The 21,254-nt window shown below is 37.6% G+C and overlaps 2 protein-coding genes and 1 long non-coding RNA gene across 8 annotated transcripts; 1 reads left to right on the top strand and 2 right to left on the bottom strand.

Moving 5' to 3' along the window:
- Positions 1 to 1,270: 1,270 nt before the first annotated feature.
- LOC113666742 (transmembrane protein 209) lies at positions 1,271 to 14,188 on the bottom strand. Of its 6 annotated transcripts, XM_089206747.1 has the most exons (20): positions 14,051 to 14,176; positions 12,960 to 13,107; positions 12,284 to 12,342; positions 11,433 to 11,564; positions 9,825 to 9,976; positions 9,380 to 9,459; positions 9,181 to 9,212; positions 8,545 to 8,631; positions 8,041 to 8,143; positions 7,701 to 7,767; positions 7,031 to 7,093; positions 5,820 to 5,916; positions 5,349 to 5,474; positions 4,964 to 5,061; positions 4,024 to 4,138; positions 3,876 to 3,934; positions 3,376 to 3,411; positions 2,478 to 2,551; positions 1,855 to 1,944; positions 1,271 to 1,715 (listed from the first exon to the last, which is right to left on the bottom strand). In XM_089206747.1, the coding sequence occupies exons 2-19, from the start codon at positions 13,097 to 13,099 to the stop codon at positions 1,887 to 1,889; spliced, it is 1,578 nt and encodes a 525-aa protein (XP_089062873.1). In that variant the 5' UTR covers positions 13,100 to 13,107; positions 14,051 to 14,176; the 3' UTR covers positions 1,271 to 1,715; positions 1,855 to 1,886. The 6 variants fall into 6 exon arrangements, with proteins under 6 accessions (XP_089062873.1, XP_089062876.1, XP_089062872.1 ...); XM_089206750.1 differs by having other exon boundaries at positions 1,271 to 1,944; positions 14,051 to 14,188; XM_089206746.1 differs by lacking the exon at positions 14,051 to 14,176 and having other exon boundaries at positions 12,960 to 13,238.
- On the bottom strand, positions 14,152 to 18,858 carry LOC113666743 (bcl-2-like protein 2). Its single transcript, XM_027182532.2, has 3 exons — positions 18,706 to 18,858; positions 17,946 to 18,582; positions 14,152 to 16,035 (listed from the first exon to the last, which is right to left on the bottom strand). Exons 2-3 carry the CDS (start codon positions 18,465 to 18,467, stop codon positions 15,919 to 15,921), a joined length of 639 nt encoding a protein of 212 aa, XP_027038333.1. The 5' UTR covers positions 18,468 to 18,582; positions 18,706 to 18,858; the 3' UTR covers positions 14,152 to 15,918.
- Positions 18,859 to 19,730: 872 nt separating this feature from the next.
- Positions 19,731 to 20,949, top strand: LOC113666744 (uncharacterized). Its single transcript, XR_003445821.2, has 2 exons — positions 19,731 to 20,038; positions 20,398 to 20,949. It is a non-coding gene; the product is annotated as an uncharacterized LOC113666744 (long non-coding RNA).
- The last annotated feature ends 305 nt before the right edge of the window (positions 20,950 to 21,254 follow it).

Genomic DNA, 21,254 nt, shown 5'->3' with positions numbered 1-21,254 from the left:
CGTTAACGTTTCAGTCAAGCATGAAAAGTGGTGACTCTTCGTCTGGATATTGAGAGTTTGACGCACACAGAAAGAAAAAAGACTCATGCTCAATGGAAAATGTCTGTTACCATGACAGCATTTTATCTCTGAATCGGTTTCAGATCGAGCACGGACACAAAAAGCTCTCCTTTTGGACATTTCAATTAAAAAAATTAGCATAATGATGCAAGTTTGCGAGAAATGTTTGGTCAATCCTTGTTATCTTTTGCAGGGAACAGTCTTCTTAGTTATAATTTGTTATTTATTCAAAAAATGAAACTTGCTATAATTAAACATAAGAAAGTATTTGTTATCCTCAGTTTAAAGGCTTAATCTTAAGTCAAAAAAATTCTTTTTTAAAAAAATGTTTAAAATATCATCTCAAGATTTTACATCAACCTGAAATCTTGGAACATGGCGTGTTAGTAAGGAGAAGGAATTTAAGGAAAATGTTCTGTTACCTAAATTTATCAATTTAAGCACTTGTCAAGCGCAAGAAATGATTTCCATTGGAAATCTAATGCGGTATAATTTTTTTTCACGATCCGAAGGCTTGCCCTTGATTTATGCCCTATGTTTCGGGCATAAAAATATTGATGTCAGGCCACTATAATGCGGGAAAACTAGAAACGAAACACCATCTTATTACCACCACTTCGTCCTGAAATATTTCAAGAGCATATTCTATGGGGGGGGGGGGGGGGGGGCGGGATCCAGAAGGAAATTCGCTACTCTATGAACCCTTAAGGCGCTTTATAATCTCTTTCCTCTGGAAAACGCAGTTTTGCGCGATCGCTAAAGCTGTGTTAGTTTTCTCAATAAGCTAAACTGGAGAAAAATGATACGCCCGGAAGTCTGTCTTCCACGCAAACACAGAGTGTACGCGCGCGTCTTCACCATCACGAGCGGCGAACACGAGCTAAGTCAGAGCATGTGCTTCACATTGTGACAAAGCACTTTTGGCTTATAAAGGTGTCCAAGTTAGTAGTCTGCAAATGAGTGGTTCGTAAAACAATAATGGAAAGGCTTTGAGTAATAGTAGAACAGGGGGGAGGGGGGGAGGGGTAGGGGTAGGTAGGGCGAGTGGATGAGGAAAAGGCATCTAGAGCCTTTATTTCAATTCAGGCTCCTAAAGTGGTGCTCATTACAGGGCTTGTTTTTTTTTCCATACCCACTTCCCCACCTCCACCAAATTTCCTTCCACCGTTCTGGAGACAACGGTCAGAAGGCGTTTTAAAAAGGACTCGTCTCCATTTCCTGCCTTTTTTTTTTTAATCAAACATCGAAAAAAGTGATACTAAGATAAACAAAAAAAACAAGGAAAAAGCGCATTCTATCTAGTGCCAGAGGCTTTTAACCTCATGCTGGTAATAGATTAAGTTTTTTTAACTGTAAGAAAATACGTTCTCAGAAAAAATATTGATTATTCCAGACAGGTCTAAATTTCTCGAACAACTCTTCTAATAGCTGAGCTGTACCGTCAATATAAAAATAAAAACAAAATGCGTTTCATCTGCCCTTTTTCAGCAATTCATTCTTCTTTCCCTTAATTAATTTGCAACAAAAGAATATCCACGTATCTCCAAAATAAACGCCAACGTTCACACAGCAAGTGCTATAAGTAGCATGGATCCAAAATGGATGTTACTGGCTCCTCTAGACAACTCCATACGCCACTCCTGGTCTCATAAATTCTGATGAAGTCAAGATAACGTAATTATCACGTGTCAAACCTGATAAAGGCTTGCCGCTGGACAATAGGATCGCTCCCCTCTTTTCTCCTTTAAACGGTGACCAAGCGATTGGCGTGAATAATCATTTTAGCTCCTTTACCTCGTACATTTGGAGAGGACTGCTGTTTACACTCACTTCATGTTCAGAATGCAGAGAATGTTCACACCGGACATTCCCAAGTTTACTCGCCTGAAAAAGCACAAGAGTCCATAAATTTGCGTTGCAATGGACTCAGAAGGGCTGAATTAAGTTGGAGCGCTTTTCAAGTGAGTTCCGTAAAACCAAAACCAGAGCCAATCAAAAGAAAAGAAAATACCTTTGATAGCCAATGCGAACTTTAAGTAAAAACAACCAAACTGCCAAAAGCGCGGGAAAACGCGGGCAACTTCGTCGCGATTGATGTTAGCTTTAAATCTAATTGGTTAAGAAAGTGGCACGTGTTTTCTGGACCAATCACGAAACGAAATAAAGAAAACCCAAAACAATTCCAGATTAATTTCGACACTCAATTGAAAATGGCTTCACATGCAAGTAAAGTTGAGTCTAAAACCTCATGCGACAACTCATGCATGAACACATTCAATTTTGTTAGGTTCCCCAACAGTTTACTAGTATGTATTTATTTACCTGACAAATGGAGGGACTATGAAACCATGGCGAATTCAGCAAAGGCTTAAAAAAGAGAAAACATCAGGATTTAAACAGAAAATGGTCCAACTAACCCCAGCATTCCATACTGCTTGGTTTTCACGTGGTGAAGGAAGAAGACGATGGTGTGAAACAAGTTGTTCTGTCCCTGAAAGAAAAGCAATAAAGTTAATTAATATCGTAGTGTCCTTATGTTTCAGCGCATTCGAATTTGGGATTGTTTGTCGCAAATCATGCATAATCGCAACGAACAACCAGAACGAAAGAAAATGTCACAAACAGACAATGAGTACTCAAACTTAACACAGAAAACTGCCTGAACGGACGTGACCAGGTCGCAATTGGTGTAGTCTTGAATCTGATTGGGTGAGGTGGCACAAGTTTTAAGGACCAATCACAAGGCAAAGGAAAGCATAACTAACCTTATTCCGAATTATGCTTGATATTCGAATGATATTTTAGTATTTGGGTGTGGCTTTAGAACTCGTATGATGTAAGGCTAAATCTGAAGTAGAAATGAATCCACTGAAATCTCACAAAACAAACACTGGCCATCCAACTCCCAAGGTAACGAGTTAATTATCCTTACTGTTTGCTATACAGTGCGATAATTTTGAGAATTTTAATGTAAACTCGCACAATACCCCCTGTTTGGTGTTCTTCTCTCTCCTAATCAACTGTCTGCTTGAATCATTGTAAGGGGAAATTTCTCCATAGTCCCTTATAGGAAGAGAGAGTTAACTCTTTACCTCCAATGGGTGACTAAGAGAGAATTTCTCCTTACAATATCAATACAATATCAAGCTTAGAAGTGATGAGAATAGAGAAGAATACAATCAGGAGATTATTACTTGATCCAATACCAAATTCTCCAAATTGACATCATAAGAACTGTATGGCAGACAGTAAGGAGAACTACTAACGAGATCTTGGGAGTTAGAGGGTTAAGCACCATTTGTATGGACAACATACCTTGGGCATATCGTAGACTTCATCTTCAATGATAACCTAAGAAAAACACAAAAGAAAGTTTTAAAATATTAATTACTTTGTTAAAGTTTAGCTAATGAATCAGTAATAATCTCGTTTTCACTGCTTTTAACAAAGTTTGATTGAGACCTAAACTGTGATCGGCCGCATGATAATTTGATGGATCACTACGTTATGGTAATCAGTTGTAAATGTTCTCATCAGCTCACTGAAGCAGTGCAATCTATGTTCACATAATCGATGTACAGGAGGTTAAAAAAAAAAGGGGGGGGGAGATCAACACCAACATCCGTATGGAAATTTACGGAGGGAGCCAAGAGAATTTGTTCTAGAATGAAAATACGTTTCCATACCACATGACAGGTCACATGAAGTTGCGCTTCACGACCACCGTCACCTAAAGTAGTGCATCAGCCGTTTTTCTGGTCCTCAGCCTTATTTTACCTGTTATGTGTAAGTTATTTGATTCGTTTCTTAGCTACCTTGAAATGTGGCGGATGAAGACGAGACTGATAGATACACAAGTCACTCTTTCGCGCATCTGTAACACAAACAACAACGCATAAGCAGACCAAACTTCAACTTCAATTTCGCAAACTCAACTAGATAACCACAGATGCACCAGCTTACTTGGTTTGTCTGGAGTCTTGAGGAAATGAAGCCCGGTAAAGGTCCTTCCATCCGGGAACGTGGGGTCTGCAGGCAGGCGGGAATCCATATATGTACAGAACATGTGAAGAAGTAACTAGGAGAGAGAGTTGGGTATTAACCCGTTACACGCTAAGATCAGTATGCATATTCTCCATACTGTTTTCTATACATTTCCGCAAGTGCTTACGAGGAGATTTTGCCTAATAATCAAGAGCTACTGTACTTGTTGATCAGTTTCATTATTCTCATGACCTAAATGTTTGAATCAGGGGTGATACTGTGAGGAGAAATTAGATGTTAGTCACTCTTAGGGATTAAAATGTTCAAATTGAAGACGCGATATTTGCGTTACGGTAACAGTTGGTTTCGAAACACTCTTGATGCTGGTCCCACAGCCCACAGACCCAAATGATTCAGTTCTCAAAAAGCGGATAAAACCAAGACATTACAGTGAAACCTGAACATCAGATGGTAGATCAATTTTGGTCGGCTGCGTGCCAATTTCCCCCGAAAAATATTAGAGGAAATGAAATATTGTTTAACTATTGTCCAAAAATTTATGACAGAAAAAAATTGAGTGATACGTTCAGAGACACTTGTCGAAGGATGCAAGGTTGGGAAAGGAAAGCTTACGAATTTCCTGGGCACAAAGTTTACTCAATAGCTGTTGATTCGCTATTGAACGCGTTTTCAGACACCCCGACTTACTAGCCTCTTCTACTGTGAGACATTTTGCTTCCGGAAGCCTGAAAGCACGATGTCGTGTAGCTATTTTGGCCGCCTCTTAGCCGTTTCAACTTCGCAAAGGCACACACATTTTACCGCTATGTAAGAGGTGGCCAGCAAAAATTGGTCCACATATACATGTGTGACCTTTCTCCGCTGTTTTCACAGATGGGAATTTTTTTACTTTACAAACCTGCGAATCAGCTAATAAGTCTTGTTCCCACGATTTGCCTCTGTACTGCCCGCCGCAATTCCATCGGTATAGACCCATACAACCACCTTGTGCTAATTCTAAAAAATACAACAACAAGCATAATAACTACAGACCCTTTCACCAAAATAGCTGACAAAAAAGACCTTTAAACATTAAACTGCACAGGATATTTATGCTGGCATCCAAATATGGACATCATAAAGCGCAATGCACTCGCGTTTTCCCGCGGCTTTTTTCCTTGAATTTTGATTGGCTCGTTGAGTTATTCTCCATTGTTCTGATTGGTCATCGTCGATATTTGCGAATGGTTTTGCAGAAATCAATCAAAAATAGCTAGATGGTATAAGGAGCCGCTAAAACAAACCTGACAGGCGTTTCACGAGGTATTCCTGATTATTCGAAGCTTCTAAATATGGAATGATGGCCCGTAACGTCGGAGCCTGGTCGGCTTTAGTAACAGCTACTTGTCTGGCTGCGCTGAGACTGATTGCTGAGGAAAATTCAAGAAAGTAAAAATTCAAGTCTTACTGTTTGTTACTGCAAAATTTCTAGAGCTTAGAATATCGGATCGAGGTCAGTACAGGAGTAACTACGCGCCTACCCCTCCCCTAATCCAATATTAACCCTAAATTGTGATCAGTTGACTGTTGTCGAGCTAGGGGAGGGATAGTGCGGATAACGCTCCCTAATTTATCATGTCCGGTTTATAAATTTACATTTGGTCCTGAAGATCGATGTATTTGTTTAGTTTTTTACATGAAGCTGCAGAGTGCCCCCTTAACCACGGAAGGACCTCAGAGAGAGGAATGCTGAAGCACAATGGTGGATTACTCACTTCCAACTTGAAGTTCTGAGCAGCCAATTCTACAGAGAGTCTCATTAACGGCTTCAATCTGTTCCACAAGCCGACACAGTATCGTTTGACAAAGCCACTGTCAAGAACAAAGTAAATTTCTTTTGGGAACAGCAGATAAAGAAAGGAACATGGAAAACAACTAGTGATAAATAGAAAGCAACGGTTTGGGCTTGGCGAAAAAACAGTTAATTGTCTGAACGCGCCACTTTGTTTCAAGTGATGCATGAACCATAATCTTTTCCCAGGTGTTTTATTTTCTGTTGACTCCTTTTTCAGGCATAAAAGGACTACGAATATTATGGGCATAGTTGCTGGAAACCCTTGAGTCCATTATATAAAAACTGTACCGTTTTATTCGGTTTTAATACACCTTTTTAGAGAACAATCGTGCGACCGTATCGAGCCGCCCTGTTTGTTTTGCTTGTTAACATTTTTCAAGCTCGCGCGATGTTCGCGTCCAGATCTCACATGGTTAAAAACTCAGAAATTTATGATAACATAACAGAAGAAACAGAAATGAGAAGGCAAAGACAACTATAACCGTTGTATGACCTGATGGACGGAAAACGGCGGAAATTCAACTGTAAATGATGTTGACTATATATCAACTTAAAAGTAAACGAAAAAATTCAGCGGTGAAACTTAGAAAAAGATCCCAACCTGAGAAAAATTTTGCAAAGAAAATCCAGGAGAATGTAAATAACACTGGGCAAAAAAATGAACGCGAAAACAATTCACAAAATGTCCATGCAAAATAAAACATAAAATGTAACGAGTAAAACTGAGTAGATACATTTCTTTGAGAATACGGACTCCTGGCATTAGGCTTTATTGTTAACCCTCAAACTCCCAGAAGTCATTAACATGTAACTTCTCCCAAAAATGTTTATACCTTATCCAACAAACAGGTAATAAGAATACACAAAATAATAAGGCAGAAGATGTTATCTTGATCTAAGACTAAATTCTCATTAATAATTAATTAATAATTAATTCTCATTAATAATTAATTAATAATTAATTCTCATCAATAATTAATTAATAATTAATTCTCATTAATAATTAATTAATAATTAATTCTCATTAATAATTAATTAATAATTAATTCTCATTAATTAACAAGGTAATTTGCAGTAGCAAGAGGGGAGAATTAACAATTAGATCTAAGGAGTTGGAGGGATAATGTCTACCTTTCTGCAGTTCTCAATCCAGTGATCCAGATCTGTTCTTGTCACAGCATATTGGGTCCAAATCTGAGATCAGGAAAATGTGAGTTTAAAATGAAAAGAAAAGGCATACTTATCTTACATTAAACAACATGAAACTGAGGCGTTTGTTTGTTGCTTGCATGCAGCAGTGTCATAGATACAATTTTCTAATGGGGGGAAGGGGTGGGTAGGGAAATAAAGCTATTCTCTTGAAAGAATTAAAAGTGATAAGAATTGTTCTGAGAAATAGGTACATTCATAAACTGTTCATTAAATCGTCCAAATTTGAAGTACCAAGAAAACAATGGATGTATTTATTTAAAGAAATATAAGGTTTACAAAACTTCATGTCCTGCAAATAGCTACAATGCTAATCTAGGCAGGACAAGACTTTAACTAAAGGCGTTATTAAATCACATAAGAAAAAAGAAAAGAAGAAATACAAAAACATACAGAAAGAAACACCTTACATATAAATTCAAGTACAAGGGATTTTGTTATTTGAAAAAGACTAAAATTACAACTAGAGGTATATACAATATATCAGGTTAACTTCACAAAATATTCTATTAAAAAATTAAATGGAAGCTTTGATCTCTTAGGAGACAATTCAATAAATTCAATGGTTCAATTGAGACCATGTGCAATGTACCTCATCAGCTTTGGTGCTATTATAGCCTGCATCATCGTCATCCCTTGAAGAGCTGAGATCGGGTGACCTGTGATGATAAAAATACATTAGATATGATGAAAAATTGTCCACATTGTCCTTGTCATAACAAAACAGTGGTGAGACTACAGGTGATACAAATATGAAGCATGTTCAACAGGGTACAGTAAACTTTGTACTTGAGTTTCAGTGAGCTACAGTGCGACATGCAGGGACACAAAGCACAAAGATTAGATCTACAAATCTTGGGTTTGCCATGCTGGACTGCACAGTGAGGATACCAAGATGGCACCCCTTGGAAAAATACAGAGTCTAAACACACCTTCTTGCAATCCTGTATACACTAAGTGGGGGAGTAAAGTCGTGTCGGTAGCCAGACCAGAAAGATTGTCCACGCCCTGGTGTAAGGGCATCTGATGAGGCAACTAGTTCACAAGAAAAAATTCAAAAGAAAAATGTCAACTCGTTGAAATTAAGAGATCCTCGCAGCTAAGAACACTACTGAAACGAGTAGTTATAAATAGGACCTGAAAAAAATTCAGGCCCGTACGGGATTTGAACCCATGACCTCTGTGATACCGGTGCAGCGCTCTACCAATTGAGCTAACCAGCCAACTGGGAGCTGGTCAATGAATTGGGTCCAAATAAACATCCAAGTGAATGAAGATTTTAGATATATGAAAATTCACATATTTGCACTGCGGTGCAATGTCAACTCTTTTTTTCTTAAAGAGATCAGCATGCAAATTCTCTTCATTGTGTTAAAACAAAGTCAAGCACTCAGGTATTGAGAATGATGAAAATTATCACTTAAGAATGCATTTACCTCTATGTAATCTTCCCTCTTCTTGTTGTTGTTCTCTGAGATACTGTTCAAGTGAGTTTAAATCTGTAATGTGATCACTGGAGGGAACTAATAAAAACCATATTTAATTCAAATTAACTGAAGCTAAATTAGAGCAATTTTCAGTTTTGTCAAAAGAACTCTGGGATTGCATTGGTTTCAATTTCCTTTGCCCTGTGATTGGTCTAGAAAACTCCCACCCCTCTCTAAACCAATCCGATGCAAAACTAAAATCAATTACAACTTGGTCACCCACGTTTTCCTGTGTTTTAGGCAATTTGGTGGTTTTTACTTTGAGTTCCCATTGGCTCTAAGAGGTACCTTCCCTCCCTCTGATTGGCTGTTGTGATTACTTTCAATTGGTTCGGTCTTATGACAGTGGAGCAGAAAGTGATTTACACGTACACACAATCAGGCAGCAAATTTTTCACAACCAGCTTGATACTTGTGAATAAAGGGGTAAGCTTCCAAAAAAATTGTGGTGCTGCATTGGTGGGAGAGTATAGAAGGGTAATTTGGTGTTATCAACTAAGTTGATAACATGAATTGGCCACCATAAGGAATTTAAAAGCTGACGTAGCGAGCATTAGCCCTTTGTCAGAGTGAATTGATACTCACATGGTGACCGGCCTGGGGATGAGTGCCTTGACCTTCAATAAGAAAAAAACAAATTTATTTCCTTTTAATTCATAAGATCATTATTTTCACTTTGTTGTAACCACTGATGCCCCCTTAAGTCTTAAGTTACTGAATCCCTGATGCAAGTCCCTGACAGTCTGCAATATTCAATAGTCTACACATTAACAGAGTCACAAACCTTGTATCAGGACTGCTCACTGTCTCATTGTAAAATGATGGTGTACCCATTATGGGGGATCTTGGTGAGCTACTGTTAGACTGAAAGACAATCATTGCATCTTGTTCAACAGTATATTCAACAAAACAACACCTGCATTTAGTTTTATCATATGACCCCATATGGCTCTGCCTGCCTTCTTGTTGAAAAGCATTATACAAAACTCCTCTTGCATAAGCATCCTCTACTAATTGCTATATCTAAAAGACCTCCCCCCCCCCTCCTTTGGTCAATGGAAGGGTGGGTGATGTTTTCCATTGGACAATTCTCTTTGCAGAGGGTAGCCTAGTATCTTACCTCAACACTTATATACTAGATAGCGACTGGACCCTGTAGTAAGTGACAGGAAAAAAATCTTGACTTTCCTAAACCATATGTCACAGAAATATTTTTTCAGCATCCTTACCCTTGGTGGGGTTCCATGAGGCCGAGGTGGCGTCCTGGTGATGGTTGTAGTCATAATCATGGTGGGGGAGGAAGTGCTGGGGATAATGGAAGGAGAGACAGCAGATCCATGACTAGTAGGAGATTCAGGTGGGGCCAGCTTGAATCCTGAGTCTGTTGAGTTAAAACTTGATTAAATTACTGAATGGACCCAACTCCAAAGTGGCAGTTAAAAATCAAAATCCCACGAGGATAAAAGTTTCCACATCAAGAAATTTATAGCAGCATCCAATCCTGCATCCTTTGGTTCAAAATCTTATATAGTTTTATTGGAACAAATGCTGTTTCTGAGGAAAACCTTCAATAAGAATCTGGGTAATTTTTTTACCATCTGCTTGATTTGGGTATAAAAAATAAGTACTGCTAACACTAAAATAGGCCTTGAGAGGGCATGGGGGGGCCCTATCAATTTCCCTGAGGCTTATTACAGGTTATTACAAGGGGCTCATTAGAGAAGAAAGGTTGTAGCAGATAGGGGGCTTATTAAAGAGGGGGCTGAACAGGGGGGACTTCACTCAAAGAGAAGGAGCTCATTAGCAATGAGGGACTTTTTATACAAGTGGCTTATTGGGGAGGGGGCTTATTTTTTTATCTTTTTTAGGGGGGGGGCCTTGTAAGCTATGGCCTAGTTGTTCAAAGGCCAATCAGCACTAACCCAAGGTTAAATTTTAATCCTGGATTCTTCATGTATTTGTTCAAAAGCCTTTTTAGGATAATTCTTGTTAGAGCATCCAATAACCAATTTGTAAACAAAAAGAATTATATTCATTTTTCTTTTAAAGTCTCAGATCTAATTTCAGATTTCACACTTACTCTGGGTTTCTTAACCCAGCTTTGAACAACATGGCTTTGGGGATCTCAATGGTTGGAAGGAGGCGCCTATAAGAGAGTGGTTTCTTAACCCTTTACAGCCAAACATCAGTATGCATAATCTCCCTACTGTTCTCTTTACATAGCCTAAGGTACTGATAAGAAGAGTTTGTGTAACAATCAAGAACTTCGTTAATTGGTGATCATTTCCTTTATTCTCATGACCTTAATGTTTGACTAAGGGGTGATACTGTATTCAGATCATCACCTATCTGATAATATGAGTTGTGTTGAGATTTTCAAACTGAAAAATTTTTTTCATGATCATGCATTTCTCTTTGCCTGGCTTATGTTTTTTTTTTCATCATTTATTTCTTTTTCTTTTTCTTTTCCAATCACATAGCAATGTAATACAAATCAAGTCCAAACCTAGATTACTTGCAACTCTCACATGCAACTGATAACATAGTCAATTAACTCTTTCACTCACATGAGTGACCAAGAGAGAATTTCTCCTTACAATGTCAATACAATATCAACCGGATGAGTGATGAGAATAAAGAAAAATATCAATTTTTGGATAACTAGTTGATCCAACACTAAATTCTCTGAACTAACATGATAAGAATTGCATGGCTGACAAGGATAGGAAGATAGAATAGTGAATACTGGAAGGAGAGATTTTCTTACAACTTCCATCAAAGTCATCAGTGCAAATAACATAGTTGTCAAAGTCTCACAAATCTCTTTCACTCTGTACCTGTTGGTTGAATGCCAAGAAGCTTTCTTTGATCCAATGAAAGCACCACACTATTCTGTCCCAGAACAGGTCTCATATAATGATAGAGATCCACGATGAAACAGAAGGTGAACCAGATTGCCAAGCCACAAACTAAATATATAGGAATATTGGATCAATATCAGTATCTGGGCAACTGCCCACCTACCCCTCCCCTAACCAACATTAACCTGAACTTGTTGTCAATTGACTGTTGTTGAGTTAGGGGAGGGGTAGGTGGGCAGTTGCCTAGATAATGATATTGATCCAGAACATTTATGTTAACCCTTTCCATCCTAACATCAGTATGATTTTATATTCTCCATAATGTTCTCTATACATTTCTTGAGGAGCTAACAAGGAGAATTTGTTTAACAATCAAGAACTTCTTTAGTCGTTTATTCTCAATTGACCTTCATGTTTGATTCAGGGGTGATATCATACGGATAAATTTGATGCTAGTCCCTCCATGGACTAGCATTTAACACTTTCGGACACTGACACCTTAAGTTGCACAAGAATTTGGCCTTAGATGTCTCCAAAAACTACAACTAGTCATACTGCTAACAAGACAACAGCGTGGACATTGGTTAAATTAATCAAGCTGGTTTCCTTAGTGTCATCATCAGTGATACCCAAGTTTAAATGCCACAGCCCCTCTGGATAACAGCCATGTGGTTGAATGGGCCACCCTACCTAAATTAAGTTTAGTTTACCTTTTAACAAACCAAGTATTAATCAATTATCTGAAGTCTTCTCTAACCTTTTCTGAAACATGTACAGTCTGATATTTAAACAAAATTTATGAAAATTCAGTCAAAGCCTTCACTTACCAACAAACCACACCAGAGGATGTTCAAATTCAAAATATTCTGCCACAGATCCAAAAACCCTGAAATTTTTGAAAATTTGAGATAATTTGTTAAAAGTATCTCCCAATATTGTATGCCTGAAACATACACTTATTTCCACAAAAACTCTGAATTCAAACACTCTATTTGTTTTTGTTGTTGTTTTTTTTAAACAAAATTTGGAAGGGAAAAACAATAACATAGTAATGAGAATAAAGAAAAATATCAATTAGGGGATTATTGGCTAATCCAATATTAAATTCTCCAAAGTAAAATCACATAAATTGTATGGCAGACAGTGAGGAGAATTTCTAATGAAATCTTGGGAGTTAGAGGGTTAAAAACCACCAAATGCAAAATGTATCTTAATCAGCACTGTTGTATCCAATTTTGAAGTATTTTTCTATTCCAGTTCCAAGCCCCCTCGGATATAAGTCGCTCCGTTTATACACCCTTCTAAAATCCCTTACAAGATTCAAAGAAGGCCTAAGGCTTGCATACTGTAAGCGGCAGTTGGATATATAATTATGGTATTGTATGACAGCTCCATAAAAACGTTTCGCTCTTAAAGCAAACTACAAACCACATTAAAATAAATGGAAAGATTAAAGATAAGGGTAATATTTCCTTGTTTCATTAGACATATCTGTTAACTTACAACTCAGTGAAGAAAATTGCGGCCAAAATTACGTTGACAAACACCCACGTGAAGGCTGCATGAGAACGCTTTGTCATCTGCTTCCGTTGATACGAACGTTCAATAATCGGGCTTTCGCTCTTCAATATCCGTCTTTGCATTTTCTCACCTAATGCGTTGAAAAATATGACTCGATTCAAATAGGAAAAGTCGTTGTCACAAGCAGGGATTATGCCGCCATTATAAATTTTCATTAAGAGCGACACATTGATGGTTCGTACTTGACAAAAAGTACTCAGGTTCTGTATCCAGACTCCCTCAGATTGAGTATCTGGGAGAAAATTGGGAACTGGGGCTAACTTTTCTTAAGTTACTCGCGAATCTCCCGGATATACGGAAAAAAACAGATCGCATCACGTATCTTTCGGTCCCAGATAGTTCGCTCGATCTCCTTGATAAAAATGATTAATTTCTCTCCCTCAAAAATACGGGTAAGAATCAACTGGAGATGAGTCGTTGGCCTTCGTTGGCCAAGTTAGACATCGTGAAGCGCCCGACAATTTCATTCCTATTAAACAATGAAGATCCTGAATTGAGAGTACTGTCTTTATTTGACTAGCTTAGCAGGAAAGGAAAAGCAAGCTTTCTTTAAGGGAGAGGGGTTTCAAATTTCTCGCAAGTTTAAAATGGAGATGTTACTTGAGAAAAATCTCGATCACTAAGAGCCCCTTACTCCTGCGATCAACTATTGTCCATTGTGATTTCACAGATGTGTGAATAGATGATAGAGATTCATCACCTCGACCTTATCTCGCCCTCCTACACGCTGAGAAAGAACTGTTCAACTCGATGAAAGTTAGCCTCCCGTCAATGAATTGAACACACAAGGAAAGGCGGGGATTCTTGGGTAATTTCAAGAATTAACTTGGAAAGAAACAAGCAAGAAACAAAACAAGGGAGAAAGGAATCTAAAATAAATGCACTTGTGGTTCTATGCTTAAAAAAAGAAAGCCACAAAAGAAATAATTTGATTTTTTTAAGCCTTTTTTAAAACATTTTGACAAATGTCATCAAATGGCAATGTCCTAAATGAGGGCTGAGACTTGTTTTACCTTCAACATCATGTAAAACTGTCAAACTGACCAATGTCAGAAGCAGCCTCAACGGAAAACCCAGAGGTAACTGGAATGTACAGAAAAACAATAAACAAGTGTTGCTTAGTAATTCTTTTATTTTCAACTCAAGAACAACCCTTGTGCAAGTGGTTGTTTCAATTGTTCTCAACAATACAATTTCTTTTCAAAGTCCACACTGCCCCACTCATGCAAACACACTGTCCGAGAATGCAAAGTAATGTGGACAACAAATGTTATCATAGAATAAAGCAGCAGAAAGGTTCTACAAAATGAAAAAAGGCTTTCATAATTGACTAGGAAACCTGTGATCTCCTACAAAGGGCCTAACAAGCCTTACCACTAACAGCTTTACCAACCTGGCCTTTTTGGACTTAATGCACCTTTCAATAAATAGAACTTTCTGCCCTGAGCCCATGCTATGTTTGCATTACCTGATCAGTCAGCAAAATGATAGTGACATGAATTCAGCACATCTGTTGAACTCCACAATTCACATTATTGAAAGATGCACTTAAGTTGATAGATATTATTACCTCTACAGCCTCAATAACCTGACACAACCCTAGCAGCAAGGTTTAAACATTATTATGTAAATGAGATCATAAGAATCCTATACAAAGTTCAGCCCATTTCATTTCAGTACATTTCTTCAAGTCTCTACTACAATGCATAAATGTCTGGAGCAAAAAATACCTAGGCATAAATGATCAAACACAGCTCAGTTTCTTCAACAACTTTTTGGTTGTTTAAGGCTTGGATGGACATACGATAGAATCCAGCAAAAGTTCCATCAGTATCAGTGACAGAACATCATGATTAGCTACAAGAAACTACAGCAGCACTCTGTGCCATAACTTTGGCCAATATTGTTGTTCTCAGCTTGCATATAGCAAATGTCCCTGGTTGATGCTGGCAGCTTTTAGTGCATAGTATAACTTGATAACTTGAAACACAAGTCCAAGGACAAAACATGTAACATTTTGGAAGGAGGTATATACGTAGATAAAGAAGCACTGGAGCAAATGTATTGTGATTTTCCACAAAAGTCTGGAATAACATTTCATCCTTTTCAACACATACTTAAACAGATCATGATCTCCTCTTGTTCTGCCTTTCTAAGTACAATACAAAGCATCCTGGTAGGGCTGGCTCATCGTAGACATGGTCAAATGTTCTTGTACAAGGACATTTTTGAGGCTGGGCTCTCTTCTCTGATAACTTTCATGTTGGAGAGCAAGGTTAGCAAAACAATAAAGAAACATCCTCTAGGGATTTTTTCAGCAAATATTGCAAACTAAGTTTTCAACATGAAAAGCTACTTCCAATGTTTCTAATCATTGCTCAAAAGCTTAACTTAGACTAATGAGCTTGATGCTGATAACTCGTTAGCAACTTGAGCAATAATTGCTTCTTCAGCATCACTACTTCTTTCAACCCCGCAGGAAGTCAGCTGCACATGTTTCTCAAGAGACATGCATGTCTTGTATCTACATTGTGACTGATCAAAAAATCTGTACTAAAGGGGGTTTAATTTCTATCAACTACCAAATTAAAGACAACATATTTACATGTAACTATACACATGTGTATCAATGATAATTTGATTTTATGAACAATTAACAAAAATATCCCCAGTGGATTTTTTTAGTCAGTAAAAGTGGTTGGACTCTAAGCCACAGCAACCAAAAATACCAAAAGTAGAGATCAACCTTCTGTGTTAATTGTATTCTCATCAATTTGTGATAAAGGATAAAGATTCAATAACCAAGTCCTTCAAGTTTGTCCCAATGCAGATACAAAGAATGTGTCACAGCAAGTGCACAAAAAAAAAAGGGGAAATTGTTTTACTTGTTTAAAGCTAACAGAGTTAACCCAGCAGCACAGATACTTCCCACAGTGAATAAGCTCTTCCACATGGTTTGTGACTGCGAAGAATCAGAGAAGTGAGCAACGAATCCATCCTGCAAAAAATAAGATATCTTAAATTAATACATTATTTCTGAAGTAAAATATAATCAAGCCAGATCTACAAATACACTAAAAGGTATTCAAAGTCCAAACATGCATCATCAATAAAAGAGACAACTTGCATGTACAAGTGAGCAACACTGTTTGATGAAAATATACATTCCCTTTCTTGTCAAATAGGTAACACACGAACACTAGTTATAATATCCACAATCACTCCTTAATGACTCATGCATGGTAATAAAGCCAGCAGTTTTTGAGAAATCTATTAAGTTCTGGAGCAACAACCAAACCAAGTAAAAGGAACTCTCTCCCAGAGATCCCAAATTGGAATAACTGCAATTTTGTGTCAGTCAATGTTACCAGCTGCAAAGTTTGTTAAGGTGACCATACTGCAAGATCAATTATGGACCATCAAAGGAAGGTGACAACTCTATCATTGGGAAAACATATAAAAAAAGAATATAACTCCTTCCCAAGGACACTTATAACAACATTGGGAAAAGTAAAGGTGAAAGAAACAAAATATACCTGTACTAATAATTGAGTGTGATCCAATAAAAAAAATTGATTTTCAAAATAGAAATTAAAAAAGCATAGTATCTGGATATATTGTAAACACCTTGGAAAAAATTTCAAAAAGCTATTTTTAAGACATCATGTCTAGTGCTGATGTCAACAAGTCTGTCCAACAGCATGTACTACAAAGAGCTAATCGAAAAAAAACTGTAGTTAAAAGATGACTTTTGCTAGTCATTCTGATCATCTTTGACCAGCTGAGTTAAAGCTGATAACTATTAGTTGAGGATAAAGGAAAAAATTGAACAAAAATAAACGAGAGAGCTTTCATCCAAAGGAAACACAAGATATTGGCATGATATCACAACCTCCCAAGACTTGCAAAATAAAGTGATAAATAAAATCATGAAACATATAAATTAACAAATTTTGTTTCAGCAAGATAATAAGGCAATGAATCTAGATTAGATATTATGCAATACTTAGATCAACTAAGCACAACAATGAACTAGAATTGTGAGCTAAAAAAAACAACAAGAAAAAAAAACTAATCTATTTGCCTATATCAAAATACTGAACTTAATGCCAGTGATATCTTCATAATTAAAAAAATGGTGAATTGGGGCAAGGCTAAAAAATAACAATTTTTACCGTTCTTAACTAAAAATAAACCTAAAAAGTAAAAGAACAACTCTCTCTATAGGGAAGACAAAGTAAATTTTGTCACTTGATATATACTTATGGTTCAATTTTGTTTTGTTCACGCTATAAGTTTTAAAGCTTTATTACATAATCGCAAATTAAGAATTTCAAATATCTTTACTTGAATTTTGGAGAGTGATCAAAGATTAAAACCATAGGGCAATATAGTGATGCCACGGTTGACAAACGGAATTTTTTTAAATACTTCAACCGAAAATTTGTCTTACATTAGACTTACAAATTAATTTTATTTCAAATAATCCCATCAAATCAAGATCCCAACCTGCCCACGAAAACAGAAACATTGTTTATGTCGAGAAAGTTGAAGAAAACATACTGAGGTGAAATAGTATCCCGCTGTTCGAGGGAAATTTTAATTTCGCTTGTTTACTTTAGTAAGGTCCTATAAATTTTGTCTAGGCAGAAAATTTCATGTAGAATTTGCATTAAAATACTACATGTCAGCAATTCGAGACACGAGAGTAAACGAGACATTGACAGAATAAATGAATGTCTCACTCATAATCAATGTAAATATAGACTGAAATTTGCATTCAGCAAATTACTACAAGGATGCAGCTGGTAGGCGAGATAAAGAGAAAAATATCAAAAAATAGTAAAAATAATATAAAATAAATAAAAAAAGGAGAATAAATTTGAAAAATTCAGAGTTACGACTTACCCAGCCTCCGTTTTCTCTAATCCATGTCAATAAGTTACGGGCAATAAAGGACACAGTCCATTCCACGATCTTCTGAACCATTTCTGGTCGTTGCGTTTCCACGAAATGGTGAGCCACGACTCCGCCAAACACATACAAAGCCACAATTCGGCCCCAATTCGTTTCTTCTTGGAAAATCTCTTGTGCTACACAGACGAACGTACGATATGCCGAGACTGGTGTTATATCTAACTTTTTACAAACTGATTCGAACAAATCAGGGTACTTTGCCTCCGTATCGGTTGCCAGTTTTCGTAGAGTACTCGTTAATACGTTGGTGGGCGATTGAGGAGGAATAAGGAAATGTCGAGGTAACCCTTGGAGTTTGCTCTGTTCAAGTTTGCTCCTTAACCGGTAGGAAATATAGTCCAGAGTCAGTGAACGAGCTATCTCGATGATATTTTTGTCACAACTTGACATTTCAGAAGTATTGGGCGTAAGAGAATGGTCCTCGTTGTTCAGCGCAGCTGTCGCTCCGGCCATCTTGAAATATCGTAGTTAAGAAAAGTGAAAGTAGTCACACGCAAAGTGTTGCTTTGGCCCAGCAGTTTTTTTCGTTCTTCAAAGTAGTGCCAATCGAGGTAGATGTAACTTCACACTAAAACAAGAAAAAGAAACATTAGACTAACCTCCGTAAGTGGTCGCGTATTTCAGCGCTGACGCACTACGTCCATGTAGTGAATCACAACCAACTGCTCCCGTACAAAAGAAAGAAAACTACCTCTCACAGAAGTCAGCCAATGTAAAAACACATCGTATTTTACTTGGAACAGCAATTGGTAAAGAAAAAGCAGAGAAGGGTAAGAAAGGAGAAGCAAGCCTTGGCGCAGAAGCACTAAAAAAACTATCACCATCAAACGAGCCCTGCAGTGGCAAAGAAGAGTAGCAAAAGAGGAATCTTCTCTGATGTACCGCGCGCGATTTGATTGGTCGATTTGAGGATCTAGTGATTTCTGATTGGCTATTTTCAACGACCTGTCGATTGCTTATCCGAGTCATCTTCCGACCATTTTCATCACCCAATGAGGTCATTCACGGATATACAACAGTAGAAATGACAATAGTGGGGAAATATATTTATTGTTCCCTACGCAATGATTGCCAATACCCAAAAAGTAAAAATAAATGCTTTCTTTGATAGCGTGAATTTCACAGACATGATCAACGAATAAGTGATTAGGATTGCCGATTGCTGAAAGACGTTTACAAAGATCCGGCGAAGCGAAACGGGAACAGAAAAAACTGCTTACATAATCAAAAATAAACATGCACACTAAGGGATCTGACGATCATTTTCACTTTCATAGCGAAAAAAATGGCTCTTCGCGCAATGTCGCGCTGTAGAGAAAACATTATCATTCATAATAAAACACGTCTTAAAATTGAAAAACATCGATCGAAATCAAGAAAACTTGGTCAAATTAATCACATTGGCGCAACGTTATGCAAATGTTGTTAAGAGGTGAGAGGGCTCCATTTATGAATTATTAATGACAATAGCCTTTGTTGAAGCTTGAAGGAAACGTGGTTTCGGTGTGCTCTTGTTTTGAAACTGGAACCGCAATTTCTTGCACGTGGACATCGGATTACACATTAAAAGAACAACTGTTATTGGTTGGGAAACAAAAGGCCCAACACACGCGTGAGCTATTGTTCTCAAAACAATTAAACAACTGACAACTTCCTGATGCCAACCAATCAAAAATCACAAAAATATTGCAACGTATATTATTTTGGCAAGACATCAAAAAATTGGTGAATATATTTATACGCAGTTAAATATTTTTTTTCGCGGGAACTTTTTTTAGCAGTACAGTGCAAGCGGCCAAGAAATTCGTTGAGAGAAGATCGGTCGTCCAAGCGATCGATCTTGCCATGAATTCTACCCATACTTGGGAAAGGTTTTAATACAATTCTGAAAGTAATTATTAGCGAGAGTGACCTTAATTCTAACCGTTTTTCTCTGCCGAGCAAGTTGGATTCGAGGTTGAAACTTCAAGCAACAAGTTGTTGGCTCGCGAAGCGAGCATTCAAGATCATTGTCTATCGTTTTGGTAAGTTGCATCAGAAAAATTTACTCTAATCAAAATACAGAATTTCGACCCTATTTTTCCAGGTCTCATCCAAGATATCGATATCCATAAACAAGCCATCTGCTTTCGAAGTTTTTTATTTTGATATCCCGAATAGGAAATGAGTCTAGCGGGTCTTTCTTTACAGCCAAAATGTATATATACAAACAAGAGCAGTCGCTGTGATATGCTGGGGTGCGATGGACCCAGAAGCCGTTAATTTCAATTTCATTTGTTAACACCCCACAAAAGAACACAGTCAGGCTAATGATCATTCACCTCTCGACTAAAATAATTTCGAACTCGACCTGTCTGACAATATTTATACCATCTGTTCTCAGATCGTTCTAAGGGCTTCTATCAGCGTTGCTCATGGATCGAAGCAAACCTGGATTAGTTCGCACAAAGTCTCAAGACAACGAAGTTTGTGCTTCATGTGAGTTGAGCTCGGAGGATAAAGAGTTGTGCAAAGTGATTGGAAGGATCTTGGCAAGAATTGGAGACAGAATGAACTCTTCAGAGATGCTATCAAACGGGCATAGCCTTCAAGCGAACTGTCGCAATGGACATCGTTTGAATGATGATACGAGACCACGGCCTGGAGTAAATAAACTTCCGTAAACACCGGAAAAATTTTATCGATCAATTACTTTTGAAAGTTGTATTTCTACGCCAAAATAATTGTACATATTGTATGCAGATTCACTATGTTAGATGTACTGCTGATACATACATGAGAGAATCATATAGAACCGCTAGCTTTGTAATTTGCGACGCCGACTCTGATCGTTAGAGTAACTGTTTTAACGAAAAAACTCAATCTTCGAGCAGGCTGTAAATATTTTTTTGACAAAAGCAGAACGAAATAAATAAAATCAGCTGATGAATGGCAATATTTTGGTACTTAGTAACCATGGTAGCCTATTGTTCTCGTTTCGCCAAGAATTTTCACACAATGGCGTTTAAACACCGAAAACAACAGTGACACAGCACAATCGTTCTTTGTATGTTGAGCAATGAATGAATCATTGTTTAAAAGGCAAAAACCATCCCGCCTGTACAGTTTTCACGATTGGTTTCTTGCCAGCGGAACAAGCGGGTGTTAGCAGCCTAATGAGCGCACAATTTTCGGATGTGTGAATGCCTTGAAACGAAGGAAGCCCTAAAAAATCTGAAAAGGCCAAGGTTACTTGAAGCC

This window comes from Pocillopora damicornis, chromosome 5, assembly GCF_964200805.1.
Source record: "Pocillopora damicornis chromosome 5, jaPocDami1.2, whole genome shotgun sequence".
In the NCBI taxonomy this organism is placed as follows: Eukaryota; Metazoa; Cnidaria; class Anthozoa; order Scleractinia; family Pocilloporidae; genus Pocillopora; species Pocillopora damicornis.
Note: the sequence above shows the minus strand (reverse complement) of the source record. Positions and strands in the feature narration are given on the sequence as shown.

Bases quoted from the DNA above. Each gene is read 5' to 3' on its own strand.
- LOC113666742 (XM_089206745.1), bottom strand. From the start codon at position 13,192: ATGAAAATTTATAATGGCGGCATAATCCCTGCTTGTGACAACGACTTT. The intron at 7,094-7,700 runs GTACATTGCACA...TCCTGATCTCAG, and splicing joins ATAGCACCAAAGCTGATGAG to ATTTGGACCCAATATGCTGT. The intron at 1,945-2,477 runs GTTAGTTGGACC...GTGCTTTTTCAG, and splicing joins AAGCAGTATGGAATGCTGGG to GCGAGTAAACTTGGGAATGT.
- LOC113666743 (XM_027182532.2), bottom strand. From the start codon at position 18,467: ATGGCCGGAGCGACAGCTGCGCTGAACAACGAGGACCATTCTCTTACG. The intron at 16,036-17,945 runs GTAAGTCGTAAC...TATTTTTTGCAG, and splicing joins TTAGAGAAAACGGAGGCTGG to GATGGATTCGTTGCTCACTT.